At 34.3% G+C, this 17,341-nt stretch overlaps 1 protein-coding gene across 2 annotated transcripts; it reads right to left on the bottom strand.

Annotated features, from left to right (window-relative positions):
- Positions 1-6,199: 6,199 nt before the first annotated feature.
- On the bottom strand, positions 6,200-16,179 carry LOC105141699 (ATPase E1-E2 type family protein / haloacid dehalogenase-like hydrolase family protein). 2 transcript variants are annotated; one of them, XM_011049006.1, is made up of 11 exons: positions 15,434-16,179; positions 12,266-13,596; positions 11,241-11,351; positions 10,873-11,149; positions 10,554-10,642; positions 10,369-10,477; positions 10,087-10,296; positions 9,856-9,981; positions 8,658-8,756; positions 7,932-8,123; positions 6,200-7,044 (listed from the first exon to the last, which is right to left on the bottom strand). In XM_011049006.1, the coding sequence occupies exons 1-11, from the start codon at positions 15,818-15,820 to the stop codon at positions 6,475-6,477; spliced, it is 3,501 nt and encodes a 1,166-aa protein (XP_011047308.1). In that variant the 5' UTR covers positions 15,821-16,179; the 3' UTR covers positions 6,200-6,474. The 2 variants fall into 2 exon arrangements, with proteins under 2 accessions (XP_011047308.1, XP_011047309.1); XM_011049007.1 differs by having other exon boundaries at positions 6,856-7,044; positions 8,026-8,123.
- Positions 16,180-17,341: the final 1,162 nt, after the last annotated feature.

Below are 17,341 nucleotides of genomic sequence, written 5' to 3'. Positions count from 1 at the left end.
TTTCCCTTATTTTTTTCTATAAATATAAGAGAGAGCCAAAACCAACAGGTCTGAGGGAGAGGAACTGAGAGAACAAAAGGGAACAAACCGAGAGAGACAGAGTAGAGAAAAGAAGAGAAAAAAGAGAGGGGGAAAGCTGGAAAAAAAAAAAAGCAAAAAAAAGTGTAAAACAGAAGAGAGAGAGAGAGAGAAGAAAAACAGCACCGCCGACCACCAGCGCCGCTGTATGTCGCCTCCAATAGCACAGCTAATAGTTGCAACCACTACAAGTCAGCCCTTCTTCCTTTCTTCTTTCTCCTGCTTCGTTCGTGCTACACCTCCACTGTTCACGTAGTATATGAACAGTGGAGGGCACTATTCACACGGGTTGGGTCGAGCCTAACCCATATAGTTGGGTCAGGTTTAGCCCAGCCCATGTATTTGGGTCTGACTAGCCCATTAAAAAAATTCAAAAATATTTTTGAAAATTTTACAATTTTTTCGTGTAATTTTTTATGTCATTTTGATTAATATTGGCTAGTATTTTTATATCAAAAAATACAAATTCGGTATTAAAAATACTCGGTTTTCGTCAAAACTTCCAAAAATACAAAAAAATTGAAAAAAAATTATGCATACGCCCAAGTGTCTCAAAACTAAAAAAAAATTATATTGTGTTTTTTTTATACACCAAGAAAACAATATTTTAGCATGCATTTTGGTTTTAATAACCAGTTTATTAAAGCCAAGAAAACATTGGCCAAAAATTCAAAACAATAAAATTTTTATTTTATTTGTCTCTTATATCTAGGGTATGAAATTACACGTAATATATATTTTGGATATTTAATTCTTTTTTTGGATAATAGAACAATTATGTTTTACCGCATTAAGATAAGAACCTCCTTATTAAGGAGGACTTGTCATGAACCTTAGACAGACTGATAGATTTTACACACCACGACCAAACCTAGAGTTTATCAGAGAAAACAATACAGCTTACTTTAGGTAGGGCATAGTTGGGGTGTTAATACCTTTCCTTTACACACCCAGTTTTCATACCCGATCTCTAAGACCAATTAGGGTTCCTAATAACTAGAATATTAGATGACAACTTTCATTCAAATTTTTCACTAATAAGAGATAAGCATACCTTGTCTCTCTATATTTGCCAGAAATACCCATTTTATTTTTCCTGGAGGGTAGACGATCGTCGCAACACTGCACATGTACGATAAAAGCAATAGAGGCATCATTAGTGGATGAACAAGATGTAGCCGTCTAAGAATTATTGAAAGAATTTAAAGGAGTCTTTTTTTCTAGAACCAATTCAATTGCCACTAGTAAGAGCTTTAGATCACAAGATTCCTCAAGTTTCTAAAGCTAAACGTGTAAATATTAAGCCTTACAAGAGCTCTTATGTGTATAAGGATGAACTTGAAAAATTGGTGAAGAAAGTGTTAACCAATGGATTAATCCAACACAGTTATAGTCTTTTCATCTATGAAGTCTTACTTGTCAAGAAAAAAATATGGTTATTAGAGTTTCTATATTGATCATAGATAACTTAATGATTTAATAGTAAAAAATAAGTTTTTAATTTCCATCATTAATGATCTTATGGTTGAGTTGTATTAATCTCAATTATTTTCAAAGCTAGATTCCAGCACAAGCTATCATAAAATAAGGATACATATAAATGATATGAAAAAGACTATGTTTAAAACCCATCGTGTCCATTATAAATTTAAGGTAATGTTATTTGGGTTAATAAATGCTCCAACTACTTTATAAACCTCTTATGAACAATATTTTAGAATTATTTTGTTATTTTTCTTTTCTTTATTGATATGTTAGTGTACAATCTTTTTTTAGATTTGTATATTTAACATTTAATAATGGTTGTGGATATATTACAAAGAAGTCTAAATGTTCTTATAATGAAAGAAAAGTGGAATATTTTAGCCATATTATCTCTTCAGAAGGAGCACTGATTAGTACTTAAAAGTGCATTTTTATTAAGGTTTTATATCATCATTTTACACTTGAAGTATCAATAACTCTTTAACTTAAGCATGTTTTATAATAACGTATCTAGTAATATAAGATACATTTAATTTGTGGTGTTTATCTTAAATGCAGGTCTATGATATAAATAAAAAGATTGATTGATGAGTTTAATACTGAAATTGAAAGGACAAAAAGATGGTCAAACTTAGAAAAGAGATGCTGATGCAGTCCAAACTTGAATACTGTTCAGTTATTGGGTCATATATAAAGTTGTAGATCTCATATTTAGGTCTACTTTATATGGATGGAAAGCTAAGACATAGGCCTATAAATTTCATGAGAGTCCAAGATTTAAAAAAATTATTTTCAAGTCCAAATTATAGCAATAACGAAGAAGTCTGAATCTGTCTTGCAACCCATACACTATTTAGTGTTCAACTCATATCTTGAGTTTTAGAAGTCCAAATGACCTCAATTTTTTTTTTTGAAAAGCTGAGACAATTTCTTAGAACTTTCATATAGAGGTGTGGTTCAAATTCTGATGTTATCAATGATTTTATTCAGACAAGAAAAGATAAGAATTGTCACCAAGTCAAGAATTGGCCACCCACTCATCAATTAGTCATCAAATCAATAGTTTTCAATTTTGTCCTATAAAATGAGGCATTTGCCATGTATATAGGCATCTTGGTTTTCAGATCAAGATCATGCTTTTGCTTTCTCTCTTTTTATTTTTGTAATGCTTAAGTTTTATTTTTATTAATATCTTGTTTATGCCTTTCAATTCTTTTCCTTTACTTAGTTAACTTTTATTTTATTTATGTTCTTATCTTGTTTTTTATGTTTCTTTCTTTCATTATATTTAGCTAAATTTATTATGTCAAGGTGAAAAGGTTACAATAATGGTGTAAAAATAAATATAGTGTAAACTCAACATGGATCTTAATATTTGATACTAACATATTTTGTATTTGTTATTTTGTTCACTTTTAATACTTTGCTTGTTAAATGGTTAGTCTAGATTTGTGTTGTATAACACTTGGTACAATAAATACTTGGCATTTTTATAGCTCAACCATATGGTATAACCTATACCTGTGTTATAAAAGGAACTTGATTTGTTGTTAACATAAGTTATAATCATAAATGCCTAACAATATTTACAAGTATTAACATTATTTAAATAAGATAATTAATGTAATCACATTAACAATTTATAATCTGATTCGAACATCCTTTGTATGTGGTTTTCATTTGAGTAATAAGAGTTTATACTATACTTCTTTGAAATACCATTAGTGGATCCTCTAACCTTGACATTTGTTGTTATCATTGTTTAATCTTTACATTGATCTTCCATCTCAAAGTTCTCATCGACTTCTTTTTTCTTCTTCTTTTTCTATTATTATTATTATTACTACTATTATAATTACTACTACTACTACTACTACTATTATTATTCTTATTATTGTTATTGTTATATTATTGTTATTTATAATTTATACAATTAATCTCCTTGTAGTTCGATCCCGGTCTTATCGGGTTATTTATTACTTCGACACACCTGCACTTAAAAAAAAAATATCAATCTTTTGGTCGTGTCAAGCAATTACTAATTCAAATGGAATTGAAGTAGTTAGAAACTGGCCTACACCACAATCAATTAAAGAGTTAAGGGATTTTCTAGGATTAACTAGCTATTGTAGAAAATTTATAAAGAAATTTAAAGTTATAATCAAATCATTGATTAAGAAATTGAAGAAAAATATTTTTAATTAGAATTAGAGATCACATGAAACATTTAAGGATTTAAAGGAGGCTTTTGTGCATGACACTAGTTTTGGCTTTACCAATATTAATGCTTCTAGATTAGAAGTTGTGTCAAGTCAGAATAAGAAACCTTTAGTATACTTTAATAAGGTTTTATAACCATATACATATATGCATGTCTATAAATTAAAATGAATATATGGCTATTTTCATGGTAACGGAGAGATAGGGGTATTATTAGTTTATTAATCAAAATTAATTATGAAAGTTTGAATTTCTTAATAAAAAAACTAATGATCAAATAAAAAGAGAAAATAAATGCCTTAAAACCCATTTAAGGTGCATGTTCGTCTATTATTGATATCATTTGTCAACTCAAGCACAATGCTGGTACAGCTCAAGTTACTATTCAGTTATCAAAACAACATTATTTCAGGCATTAAATGTCAACCCTCCTCTTGATATTAAATTTGATTCCTTTGCAACAATTTCATTAGCAGGTGTGGAAGAAGTTATTAAAAAAAAAGAAGCATGAATCAATGGCTTAATTTGTAATTGGAATGCTCCAGAGACATAATGAAACAGATGGGTAGAAGAGCAAGATGGAAAAAAAATTTCAAGTTGGTGATATAGTATATTTTAAGTTATAACTATACAAAAATGCTTGCGACAGCTTATCAATGCTCATTAGCGGCCTCAAACCAGAAATTGCAAAAGCGGGCCTACGAGAGAAATTAACTTTACATACTGATATCGCATACCGATGGGGAGGAAAAACTGCACCACTCCTCCTTACCTTCCGTCTGCCGTCTTTATAAAAAAGATTATCTTTTTGTTTGTTACGGTATCCCTGAACCCTAACTGGTCGAACAAATGAAGCGTGCTTCTTCTCTTTATTCCCTGAAAAAAAAAAAAAGAGAGAAGGACTGGTCGGGACGGATGAAAAGCTTTTTTCACATTCACAGGCCCAATAGACTACTTGAAAAAAAAGGAATGCTAGACGTAACTAAAGGGAAAATCCCCACCACTAGGAGCAATGGAACTAAAGAAGTTTAGTTTATGACTCAAACCCCTAACACTCCCACACAGGGAAGAAATCTCTATGTGAGCCATTCCAGGGAAAGATATAGCCAGCTATATAGGAAAAACAAAAACAAAATGAGTTCTTAGAGAGAATACACTTTTATAAATTATAAAGTCAAGAAAGTAGAAAAAATCATAAGAGAAGAAAGATCGGATTTTAGGCTAGATGCGGGGTATGTTGAAAGGGAATAAGCGGGGTAGAGGAATTGGTTAACTCATCAGGGAAGAACTACACGAAACCCACATCAAAGAAGCATTAACTTCAACATTCTCATCACAAGAAGAGATGAGCAAGAATATACATTGTATTTAAGTCACTTCACTGGATAATAGTTGAAATTCGTAAATGTCTATTATGGGTGCTTAGAAAAATTACACCCGGTGTCTGAAATCAAATGCCATCAAGGTTTTATGAGCCTTACAAGATCGTACAAAATATTGGGGAAGTTGCCTATAAACTATGGTTGCTAATGAGGTCTGCAATTCACCCAGTTTTTCATGTCTCATTGATAAAAAAACAAATTAGTATCGATGCAGTCGCAACTTACACGATTCTAGTAACTGATGAAGATGGCAGGGTAAGAATTCGTCTAGTGGGCATCTTAGATAGGAAACTTATGAAGAAGAACAATAGTGTAGTTATGATGGGTTTGGATCCCTGGTCCAACTTTTTTCAAGAAGATGCAACTTGGGAAGAATTTGAAGAATTAACAAAGCAATTTTCAGAACTCAATACAGATTCTTGAGGTCAAGAATCATTGAAGGGGAGGACATTGTTACAGTCCTTATTACCAGTGACATGGAAGTAAAGGAAGTTGTTAACTAGAAGCAATTAACATGTGATAAATGCAACGTAGTTGCAATGAACTTGTTAGGCTGTAGTCTAACAGATGGACCGAGTAGAGGCAACTCAGATCTGGCAGCAGCCGGTGGCGTGGTCAGAGATGCTTGTGGGCGGTGGCTGAAAGGCTTTGTTGCTATTATGGGGTGCTGTTTTTCACTAAAAGCAGAGCTGTTGGGTGCTTTATGTAGTCTTCAAGTTGCCTGGGAGACCGACAAGCGCAAAGCAGAATTCCCCATGCTTTTAGCCGTACAAGAGAATCTTTACTTGTGAATCCATTAGTTCTGGAAAGAGAGAACGCAGATGCCGTCAAGGAAACTATCATGCTGTTTTTTTTTTTTTTTTTTGGCCACGAGTCATGGTTTTCATATTGGCTTAATCACTGCGGGTATCCTTTTTGCATTCTGATGCAGCTAGGATGGCCTCACCTTGGTTGCGGCCCCGTTATTAAACAAAGAAATAAATGAAACAAAAATAATATATCGGTTTCACACCTTGAATCATGCATGCACCACCTGAAGAACGTAAAACCAACCCAATAAAAAACTATACAGAAATGTTTATAACCATGAACAAAGGAACGGGATAGTTCAAAGCATGGGTGAAGAAGTTGATGTTTGCCCTTGTATAATCTACAGGAGGCTGATAAAAAGCATCCACATCTTCATATGAATACTCTCCCACCTACAATCTTACCTGCCACTGTATATTTATAACAGGGAAAAAAAAAAAAAGCATCAGGCCACCTGAGTGAGTTGACCCAGGTTGACAGCTGCAAATACACATTTTCGTCAGATGTTTCTCTGCCTCGGATCTTCCTCCGCGTGATCCGTTTTGATTTTCCCCCTAGCCTCGTGGCCTTCTGACCGAAATAATTGTATCTCCTCATGGTACATGGGTAGAAATCGAGATTGAAATGCCCTGTATGAGAAGTATGGTAGCAGCGTCGAAATAACAACAAGTAGAGTGACAAGCCAATATAGAATACTGGGTGCACAGGCTTCCACAAAAACCATATGTGCTGTTGTAGATACTCCGGGGGGAAGAAAACCATATATCACCATAAATATATACCAGAAAGCTATGCTTCCCCAGATGAAGAAGTGCTGAATCCAGGTGAAGTAATGGATAGAGAGTGCTATTTGGCAATTTACGGCCCAAACTACACAAGTATACATTGTCGCCCCAAGGATCTCATAGTCAACAACTTGACCATCTTTCCGGAAGGCTTGATTGATCATGGAATTGATGGTGAAGAAGAAGATAATTATGGAACTAAGAACTCCATTACACATCCAAAGAAGGATGCAGGGCCAGCTGAAGAGTATGTTTTGGATTCCTTCTCTATATAACAAAGGATACTGTAAAAAAGATGATCTACAGTCAACAAAAGGCCTTCTGATCTACAGTCATAGAGGTAACATTTGAAAGTATTGACTATTGAAAAAAAGTATTCAATTATGTGATAATAAATGGAGTTTGTAGCATAAAATTTCCACTCCAGTTGCTCACTGTTGCATGCCTGCATATTCATACCCTCGTGTTTTTGAGAATGTGCATCTTAGTACTTTTACATTTGCATCGGTTTCAAGGGGTTAGGTCATTCTGAGAAGGGGGGGAAAAGATGAACAGTAACAAAGCCATTCCACCAGAACTTGATCCAATCCCAGATACCATCTTAATAATGAAAGTATAGTACGAGGTGTGAAGCAAATAAATGCAATGGACTTGTTCCAAATTATCAATTATGAAATTGAAATTGCATATTATGGTAGTATGTGGGAAGCAAAAAGTCAAGAATATTGATGTCGCTAAGGTTTCCAGAAGCAGGTAACTCGGAGGAAAAAAGTCAGCAAGAAAGTTTATCAAAATTAATGCTATGTCATTGACAGTCTAATAAAGAAAAGCAGTGTCAAAGGAAATTACCAATGTCAAACCCAATTTTTTCAATTGTAAGAATCACAAATCTCCAGTTTCTTTTTAGAAAATGTTTAAGATGCTATTTGGTTATCCTCCTAGCATGTTTCTAATTCAGACACCTTCCTTTACCCGACAAAGAAGCTAGTTCTTGTATCTATATATAAGACACAAATACTAATGATTCTAATAGTCCTTCTCTGTTTCTTATAACATAATACTGCATTCCTGAGATTCAGGAGTCAAGGCTATTTGGATTTTCCCAATTCTAGACATTTTCTTCCTCTTTCTGTTAACATGTCCCCGATATTATGTAGCAAGAATTTCCTACCTTGAGACAAAGCCGTGCAGAAACATCCTGATCAAAAACACCAAGAGCAATTACAGGAAGCGAAGTGAAGAAGACATTGTAGAATGACATGTACCAATCATTATACGCAGGCTGGCCAGAGAAAGAAGCATAGGCCTCAAACCAAAACAAAGTAAACCCAAATGTGATGTTCTTGTAGAAAAAGTAGCATACCTGCAACCACCCAAACAAAAAACATGCAGTAGCACACTAATTAGCTAAAACAGCCATTTAATTGACAATTTTACATTTTACAACTTGGATGGAATAGCCTCCCCACATTTTGCTCAGCTCTCCTAAAATATTGCAATTACCTCTTCAACTAATGTGATCCTGATTGTTTACTATAAAACAAATTATGGCAAGAAATTCAGTTCAATTAAGCCCAAGTTCTGGACCACCTATATGGATTCCTTTTCTCTAAATGACAATGTAAAGATGGATGCAAGAGTTTCAAGTTCCTTGGGTGGCCAACATTTTTAAATCTCTCCATAATGTGCAGAGAAACATAATGCCATATGCTCGTTTTCTTTTGAAGGAATTATATTCTTGGAACAGAAACCAAAAAGGCACAAATGACAAACAGCATAAAACCTCTAATTGCATGAAAAAAAGCTGATTGCATAGGGAAATGTGATTTTCATTTCTCTATATATTTAACATGCACTTCTAGAAAGATGAGAATGACTTGGGAACAAACAGTTTTACCATCATTGCTATTCGCCTGTAGCACCAGTGGCCATGTACCAGCAATAACCGTTCCAGAAAACGAAATTGAGCAATTGCAAAGTCACTTGACATCACAGCCTGCAGTGGAAGAAATAGCTGAAATCAGTAAGTAGGTCACGACTTGATCTTGATAAATGTTTCAATAGAGACCATGGATAGGAGGACTATAACAGTGGTATTTGTTCAAGGAATTTTATGCCTTAAGATGAGGATTGCAACTTAAAAAAGCAATGCAACTGTTAATACTAGAAGTGGCAACAGGAACAATATGTGGGATAGTTTGCAAATGGAGAGTCAGAGGCGAGGGTATATGGGAAGGGTAATTTATTATGTGACAGAGAAGGAAACAATAGCATTAATTAATCAAATCTCGCCCACTCATTCCCTTTTTCCACGTGATCTGATTTTTAGACAGGAAAAAATTTGTTCCTTTTCAACAATACAAAAGGTTTATATGGCGACCTATGATCAAGCTTGTGAGGAGACAAATAGACTGGAAATAACGTCACCAACTTGACATACAGATGATTAAACTGCATATTCATAACCATCAAGCAATGGACTCCGCCAAAGCTCAATTTCTCTAGTTAATTTTATGAAATCTAAAGCTGAACTTTTCATATATTGAGTACTTTGCTGAAGCTGAAGATTTGAAGAAGGAAATTGCTTAATGGAAAGCTGTTTAATGCCCAAGTCATAGAGTTCTGGTCCTCCAAAACAAAGATCCTAGGGAAGGAGATCTAAACCACAGGTTGAACCATTTAATTTTGAGTTCTAAACCCAAAGGATCAGTCACCAGATCTTTCCTCACACTCAAAACTTGTAACAACATCATGCCACAACCAAGCTTGTATTACCACTTTAAACAGCCATAAGAAATGGTTAAGAACTTCAAGATTAAAATGAAAATAGACAAGTCAGCACAAATTCGTGTATAACAGTTACACATAGCGAATATCAAAAAAAGAAAACTAGTATTTCATAGTCCATAATAAATATTTTTGATGCCATATTAACATGGAACACACATCTATTTAATTGACAAGGGACGGCATCGAAGATAATGTATTGTGGAGCTATATCAAGTTAATGGAATTTAAGCTTAAATTCTGAATGGTATTGAGAATAGAAAAAATTTAACCACAGGTGGATTTTTCAAAGAATATGTAATAGTGACCTGCATTCCTTCAACACCGCTAATGCCAACTCCAATATCAGCCTCCTGAAGCATGCTGACATCATTCCCCCCATCACCAATTGCCAATGTTGTTTTACTAGAATCCATTTTCACCAGTCTCGTGACCTGCATATCTTCTATACTTTTCTTAGATTTTTTACATAAATTGCAACAAAAAATGTCAGTTTTTAGCGAACAAATCATTAAAATAAGCATGATTATGATGCTTACAAGAGCTTTTTGTTTGGGAGTGGACCGACAACATATAACAGAAGCACAAGCAAGTGCAAGATTCAAAAAATCCTTCTCCAGCTTGTTGTCCAGCGCAAAAGCCAAGGACTCCCCCTCAACCACCAAACCACACTCATTTGAGCATTTTTTAGCAGAATCAACTTGACGTTGTCCATCTTCTAACTGCTTTTTAACACTTTGAAAAGAAGCCTGATATGATAAAATATTTCAGACTCTGCAGAATCTGAAAATTAAATTAACTCATTTTCTAGAATCCTATACCTTAGAAATAGCCTCCATGTCCCCTCGCCTTTCCAGGGCTTTAATTTCTGGCAAGTCTAGTGTGATGATAATCAGTTCCATCCCTTGTCTTAGTAGACTACAAGCATAACTGTAAAAATCATGATAGTTATAATGTGGAAACACCGCCCAAAAAAAATCATTTGGTTACAAGCTTCACGCCATACCCAATATTTACAGCAGTTTCCATCTTATCTCCAGTCAAAACCCATATTTTAATTGTTGCCTTTGCGAGCTTATCAATACACTCTGGAACCTAACATGAAAGAACAATATCAGTTCTTATCAATCAACAAAATTATTTATGAGAAATTAAGTCTCCCTAAATAATGATTTGAGCTTTCGGTTTGGTTATGGGATACCTTCTTTTCTATTGGATGAGACAGTTTACAACACTTCAAACAATGGCAGCGTAAATAGGCATGGGCCAAAACAGCTAAAATGACAATTTATCTAGGTAATGCATTCTTTAAGTTTGGTACATACCCCCTTTTGTAGTCTGTCCTCAATAGCTGTAGCGCCAAGAAGAATTAAATCCCTTTCAATCTTATCAGCAATTTCATCCATCAACTCATCTCGGTTTGCAGTTACAGTTTCTTTGGCATTTGAAAATTCAGCTTTCCATTTTCTGTACTCACCTTCACCAAGCTCACGATATGCAAATAAAATGGTCCGTAAACCTCCCTTAGCATACTTTTGTACGTGTTCCTTGGTCTTAGCCTCAAATAGTCGTCCCTCATGTGAGAGACTTTTAAGAATCACACTATATATAGACAAATAAAAGAAAAACATGATTTTAGTTATGTGTGCTTCATAAACTCTATTATTAGGTCATTCTGCATCAAGATCCAAACCTGTCTGCACCCTTGCAAAGAAGCAATATCTGGTTCTCCATAGTTCTTACAATTACAGACATCCTTTTGCGATTACTACTGAACTCTAGGATTTGAAGTATCTGGTAGACTCTGGAATATATAAACTCAGTCACATGAAATGTATATATAAAAGGAACCATAAATGTGATGCCTAAATTTGAATGATTTCCATTTAACTCATTTAAAGAAATTTTGTGTACGCTGAACAATTTTTCTTTTCTGGAGAGATAGAGAGATTACTCCAGAGAGAGATATAGTATGTGCATGGGCAGACAGGGTGTGTTTGATAACATGTATCAGACACAACAGTAACATGGATACATATTCCCACTGTTCTAGTTGTTAGAAGATTTATGCCTTCCAGGAAAAAAAAGAAAAAGAAAAAGAAAAGAAAACCGCTGAAATTTACTTCAATCTTTATTGCATGAACCTTATGTATTCAGCACCTAAACTTCTTTAGATAGCAACCTATAGAAAAGGCGTAGGAAGTTTATAAATTCCCAATCTGGAATATCCATCATCCCATTTTGAAGTAGGCTTTCAGAATTCAATGGTTATGCAAACACATCTTTTTCTTGGAAATAGGACGGACACATTTTTCTTGTGTTATAGATTTTTACAGTAGGATCTAGTTGACAGAAATGTCTAAAAGACAATTTTGATAACGTTGGTGCAAGGAAATTGAAAGGACAAGTTAAAAAACATCAAACTAAAATAGAAACGGATTTATCCTGCTGATAACTCATTGGGGGAGGTGACCAAGGAATCAAATGTCACACAGCTCAAAAAGGTTGTAATTTTCCTTCCAATGAATGAGTTTTCAGCATAATTAAAGATAACATAATCAATAAACTTCAGTATCTCTAATACGAAGCAAATTGCAGAAATCAATACAATTTGTTCAGAGGCGACTATGTTTGGACAGAACAAGATAACTTAACAATATTTTTATCCTAATTACCATGGATAGAAATGAAGAAACACAATGTACCTGAAAAGCTCACCTAGTAACTTTTTTACCAATCACAGGGTCCAACTCATGCAATGATATGCTTGATTGCGTCCTTTCAAACAACTCAAAGCCAATCTCCCTTGCAGCTATTACAAAGGCTGCTTCATCTGGGGACTCAGCTGCATAAGAAATTTCACCTCTTTCATTTTTTCTCTCAGGAAATGCTGTGTTGCAGACTGCTAAAATTAGAAAGAACTTCTGTATAACATCTGAACGAGGTTCATTAACCCACTGTCCATTCATTATACGTTCATCTCTGAAGTTGAATCCCTTGATTGAATTTCCTGAGTTTCTAGTATCATCAGCTTCCAGTGGCTCATCACCTGCTATCCTCGCCAGGGCCCTTTCTACTTCTGTCATACCACAGCCATAAGCAACTCCTGCTACAGAACATTTGACAAATTCCATTGAGTTGCATGTCAATGTACCAGTTTTGTCAGACATTATGTATTCAACCTGCCCTAGCTCCTCATTCAAATTAGATGTGCGTGCTTGTGCTGGCTTGTTGGTTTCCTTATAGTACATATCCTGATCTTGGTTAATGAAAATGCTTTGCAAAACCTTTACAATTTCAATTGACACATACAATGATATTGGTATCAGATATCCATACAGCATAAGTCCTGTCAAGAAATGAAAAAATGCAGATATTGGTGCTCTTTGGGGGTCAAAAAACACAGTTGTGTCATCCGGTCGAAGATACCACCTTCTAAATCTCCCACCTCTAAAATCCTTCATAGTTTCAATTCCAAAAAATATGGATCCAATAAATGATATCAAAACCAACATGCTGAAAAGGAGATAAACTATCTTGTCCATTCTCCTCTCAATTTTACTCCTCTTAGAAGGGGGGGGATTTACTGCATTCTGCATCACTTTTGTGTCATGTCCCGTGAAAATAACCACACCATAGATGAATTCAGTGTTCCTAAGTTTGGAATCTCTTAAAAGAATCTGCCGAGATGAAAGTGGGTAATCATATCCATTATAGTACAATGTTCCAACAAAGGAATAAAGCTTCTCATTCGGGTCCTCACACTTAATCATGGCCATAAATTCCTTCAAGGATTCTTCTTCACGTAGGGAGGATGTCACCTCTAAGGCATGCTTCAATTTTAAATCAGTCTCTCCATCAAGATTCATGGTCTCAACATAACAAATTCCATCCTCATAGCTTGATGAAAGCAGAAGCAGATCAGCAGGCAAATACTCATCCTTGGACACCTTAACAATGTCTCCAACTCGGAGTTTCTTCCATCTAGTCTCAAGGAAGGTAAAGTTTTTATGATACACTTTGACCCTTCTATTGTTAGCCTCTATATCCTGAAACCATTCAAAGATCAGTCTAGTATGAATGAATCACTGAGGAATTGTTTTTTGGAAGGGATGAACACATGCAATAACAGTACAACAATTTGATGGAGCCTGGTAAATTGAATGAGAACACATATGAACCAAGTGAAAATTACAAGAAAAAATGGATTTTGCCAGCGTGCAAGTTTATAATCAGCGTTTGAATAATACCAAATAAAAAAAAAAAAACCCAATATTACATAAACTGCTGGTTTAAATATATAAATATGCACATATTGAATGAAGGCAATTGAAGGCATGCATTTAATCCCCCACACCCAGATGCCACCCCAAATTATGTGTGGAAACTGGCAGGGTAGGATGGTGGATTATATATATAAATATGCACAACAGATGACAGGAAACTGAAGTCTTAAATAATAAATTTGTTGACAGAGCACCAATGCTAAAAGATGCTCCTTGGTGATCCTGGATTGATGAGATTGACAGAAACTGATGGTATAAGAAACGCAAAGAAGGAAGAAATGACGAAGGGGATAAATGAGTTAAGTTTTTCAAATGTCAGCTTGGTGACAAGTTAACAAAGGAGGAGAAAGTTTGGCCATTGTGTAATGGTGCTGTTTTTTGCAATGGGAGTGAGGTATACAATCCTTTGTCTGTTGAAAATGCAGTGTCTAGAGATGGTTGATTCTGCGGACACTATGCTCCTTGGCGCTCCTGGATTGATGAGATTGACAGAAACTGATGGTATAAGGAAACGCAAAGAAGGAAGAAATGAAGAAGGGGATAAACAAGTTAAGTTTTTCAAATGTCAGCTTGGTGACAAGTTAACAAAGGAGGAGAAGGTTTATAAAAGGATTGTTAGTTTAGAAATGTATGCTACGTAACTAAGAAGCTATTACATTTTGATGCATATAAATCTTGAACCATGTATGACTGTCGAGGAACTAACTAGCACCAGAGCAACCAGCAAGGCCATAATCATAACTAGTCTGACAGATCCAAAAGTAGATCAAATACAACTCTTGATCTCTTGATTTAAGGAGAGTAATAGGCACTGGAAGAATATACAGAAAATTTACCTCATAAATATTCTGCAACTATGCATATAACTTTTGTGTAGTGATAACAGTTACAATGGAAAAGAATCCAAAGAGCTGACCCCTGTGAATTTGGGACCAAAGTTTGTGGGTGGAATTAAATAAGCTAGAATGCCACTGAAATAGTCTCTCCCTATTTCATTTTCTCCATCACAAAATGAAATGTGTTTCTTTTCAACAAGGCTGCTTGTTGCGTTTCAAAGTATATAAATATCCAACTCTTCTTTCAATTTCTATGAAAGATCAATCGTGCTGGGGCCACAGCTCAGTTAGTCAAGGGGTGAAGAAAGAGCTCAAGCAAGATTCTAAGTTTAAAAGTCATCCACGAAAAAAAGAAGAAGAAGAAGGATATCATTGCTAGAGAAACAAGAAAAAACTCAGTTACATAGTCTTCAGAAACAACAATAATAAATAAGCAAATGAAGCAAGTTAACAGTTATAACTAAATGTATATGTTTGCTTTCTAGAATTTAAACAGATAAATATAACATTTAATTTCTCAATCCTAATCCATAATTGAAAAGGGTCTCTACAATCATTGATCCTCATATCCTATACAAGTTATAATCATGTACCAGAATAAATCTTAGATAGTCTAAGACTATGCAGACTGCAATTTCTCAACAGGGGAACCAAAACTTTGAGTTCACTTCATCATTAAAGCCCGCACAAAGAAATGCACAGCACACCAACAACCACAGGGTGCAAAGAAATGAAAGAGAGAGAGAAAGAGAATGCAAAATTACCTGCTTTCTTCGCCTCCAATCTTCGATACCTTCTTTGGCCATGGTGACTCCAATCACCACAAGCAGAGGTACAGCAACACTAGGTGCCGTATAGGGGGCTAAAGGACTAAATGAAACACAAGCTACAACAAGAAAGTAAAAATTTGCAACCCTCCTAAACTGCTCAAACAAAGACTTCGGAATAAAATTAAGCGCAGTATACTTGGTAGTTGATACATAATTTCCCCTATAATTAAGCTCAATAGCCTCCGGAGTATCAGGGTCATTGCAATAAACCACTCTATAGTATCCTCTTTGCCCAATTAGAGCATGATTCTCACTAGACTGAGATTCAAAGCACGAGAACGGTAATAACTCGCTAAAACGCAAGCCCTCTCTCTTAGTCATTTTGTGGCCTAATCTTTTGTGCTCCTTTAATTTTCCCAGAAAGAAAATGAGAACATATCAACTCCCCCTAAGTATATATCCACATTAATGTCATAACTATTATAAACAACCAAAACACAAGATATAGACACCCGTTATTCTACTCTTTTTGATGAATCTTCGAGAGGGAAAAAGAAACTAGCAAGCAAACGATTGACACGCAAACAAGCTCAATATGCTTGTAATTCTTACATGCACGGAAAGTAGAAAATTCCTTACGTGCTTCTATGGAAAATTCCTTACTTTCGATAGAGTCATAGAGGTGAGAGACATCTCTTACTTGCACATTGAGACAACAGAGAGGTGTGAAATTTGCTAGCAGTAGTTAGCTTTGCCGCTTTAATAAGCAAAGTGGGCTCGAAAGACGAAAATTAGAGCGTGGACAGGTGTTTTTGGCCGCTAGTAGATTTCACAGCATGTTTTGTATGGCACGTGGATGATTGATTTACTCTGCATGCTTCTCAAATCAAATGTAACTGCGAATTCCATAACATAACACTGTTGTGTATTTGATTTTAATTAATGAAAGTTTCCATTATTTCTGTCAAATCCAGACAAGATAGGCATGCTAAACCCATAGTTATTACACCCGGCCGGGTTTATGTGTTTTGTTTTCTCATGTAGAGCGTTTTTTAAAATATATATTTACTTAAAAATGTATTATAATAATTATTTGATATGTTTTTTACATGTTACTTTATTAAAATTATAAAAAAAACACTAAAAAATTATTAATTTTAATATATTTTTAAGTAAAATATATTTTTAAAACACATTTAAAAATAAAAGTTATTACACTCTCAAAAACTTAATAAATAAAATAACATGTAATTTGCTAAACTCCAATAGTTCAAATTAGATTTCATTTTAAGATTAACTTTACATAATCTAGGTGAGACATGAATTAAGTAGGTCAATTTTAATTATTTTTTATATTTTTTTGTTAGTGGAAACAAACATTGTCCCACCTCCATTATATACAAGAAAAAATACATAATTTTTCACTTGGCATATAATGAAGGCTTAATTGATGGTATAAATCATGGTATGATTTATACTCTATATCTTTTTAGTTTTGTGTATAAATAGACACACTGAAAAAGTTGAGAAGAAGTGAAAACTAAGAAAGAGACCAATAAAAAGAGCTTAAGTGCGTAGAGTTGAGTCAAAAAAAGTTTTATCCTCCTCTTTGTTTGTATTATTTTTTTGAATGATTAATACAAACCAGTATCTTTTTTTAAATAAACAAGTTGTTAAACCATGTAAATTTATATGTGACTAATTACTTGAATCTCCCAACACTTTTATCCAAAATAAAGTTATCTCATTAAAAACAAAATAAACCAGGTCTTATAAAATATATGTAATAGTTATATTAATCAAAGTTTGGAGAGAAAAAAAAATTGTTCTATCTTGTTTGAGGTGGGTCAGGGAGTTTTTCATTAATAAGACATCATAATTTTTTTATTCATAATTAATATT

This window comes from Populus euphratica, unplaced genomic scaffold (assembly GCF_000495115.2).
Source record: "Populus euphratica unplaced genomic scaffold, PopEup_1.0 scaffold126.1, whole genome shotgun sequence".
In the NCBI taxonomy this organism is placed as follows: Eukaryota; Viridiplantae; Streptophyta; class Magnoliopsida; order Malpighiales; family Salicaceae; genus Populus; species Populus euphratica.
Note: the sequence above shows the minus strand (reverse complement) of the source record. Positions and strands in the feature narration are given on the sequence as shown.

Bases quoted from the DNA above. Each gene is read 5' to 3' on its own strand.
- LOC105141699 (XM_011049006.1), bottom strand. From the start codon at position 15,820: ATGACTAAGAGAGAGGGCTTGCGTTTTAGCGAGTTATTACCGTTCTCG. The intron at 8,757-9,855 runs GTCACTATTACA...CTTCCACTGCAG, and splicing joins GCGGTGTTGAAGGAATGCAG to GCTGTGATGTCAAGTGACTT. The intron at 8,124-8,657 runs GTAAAACTGTTT...GGGTGGTTGCAG, and splicing joins ACAGGCGAATAGCAATGATG to GTATGCTACTTTTTCTACAA.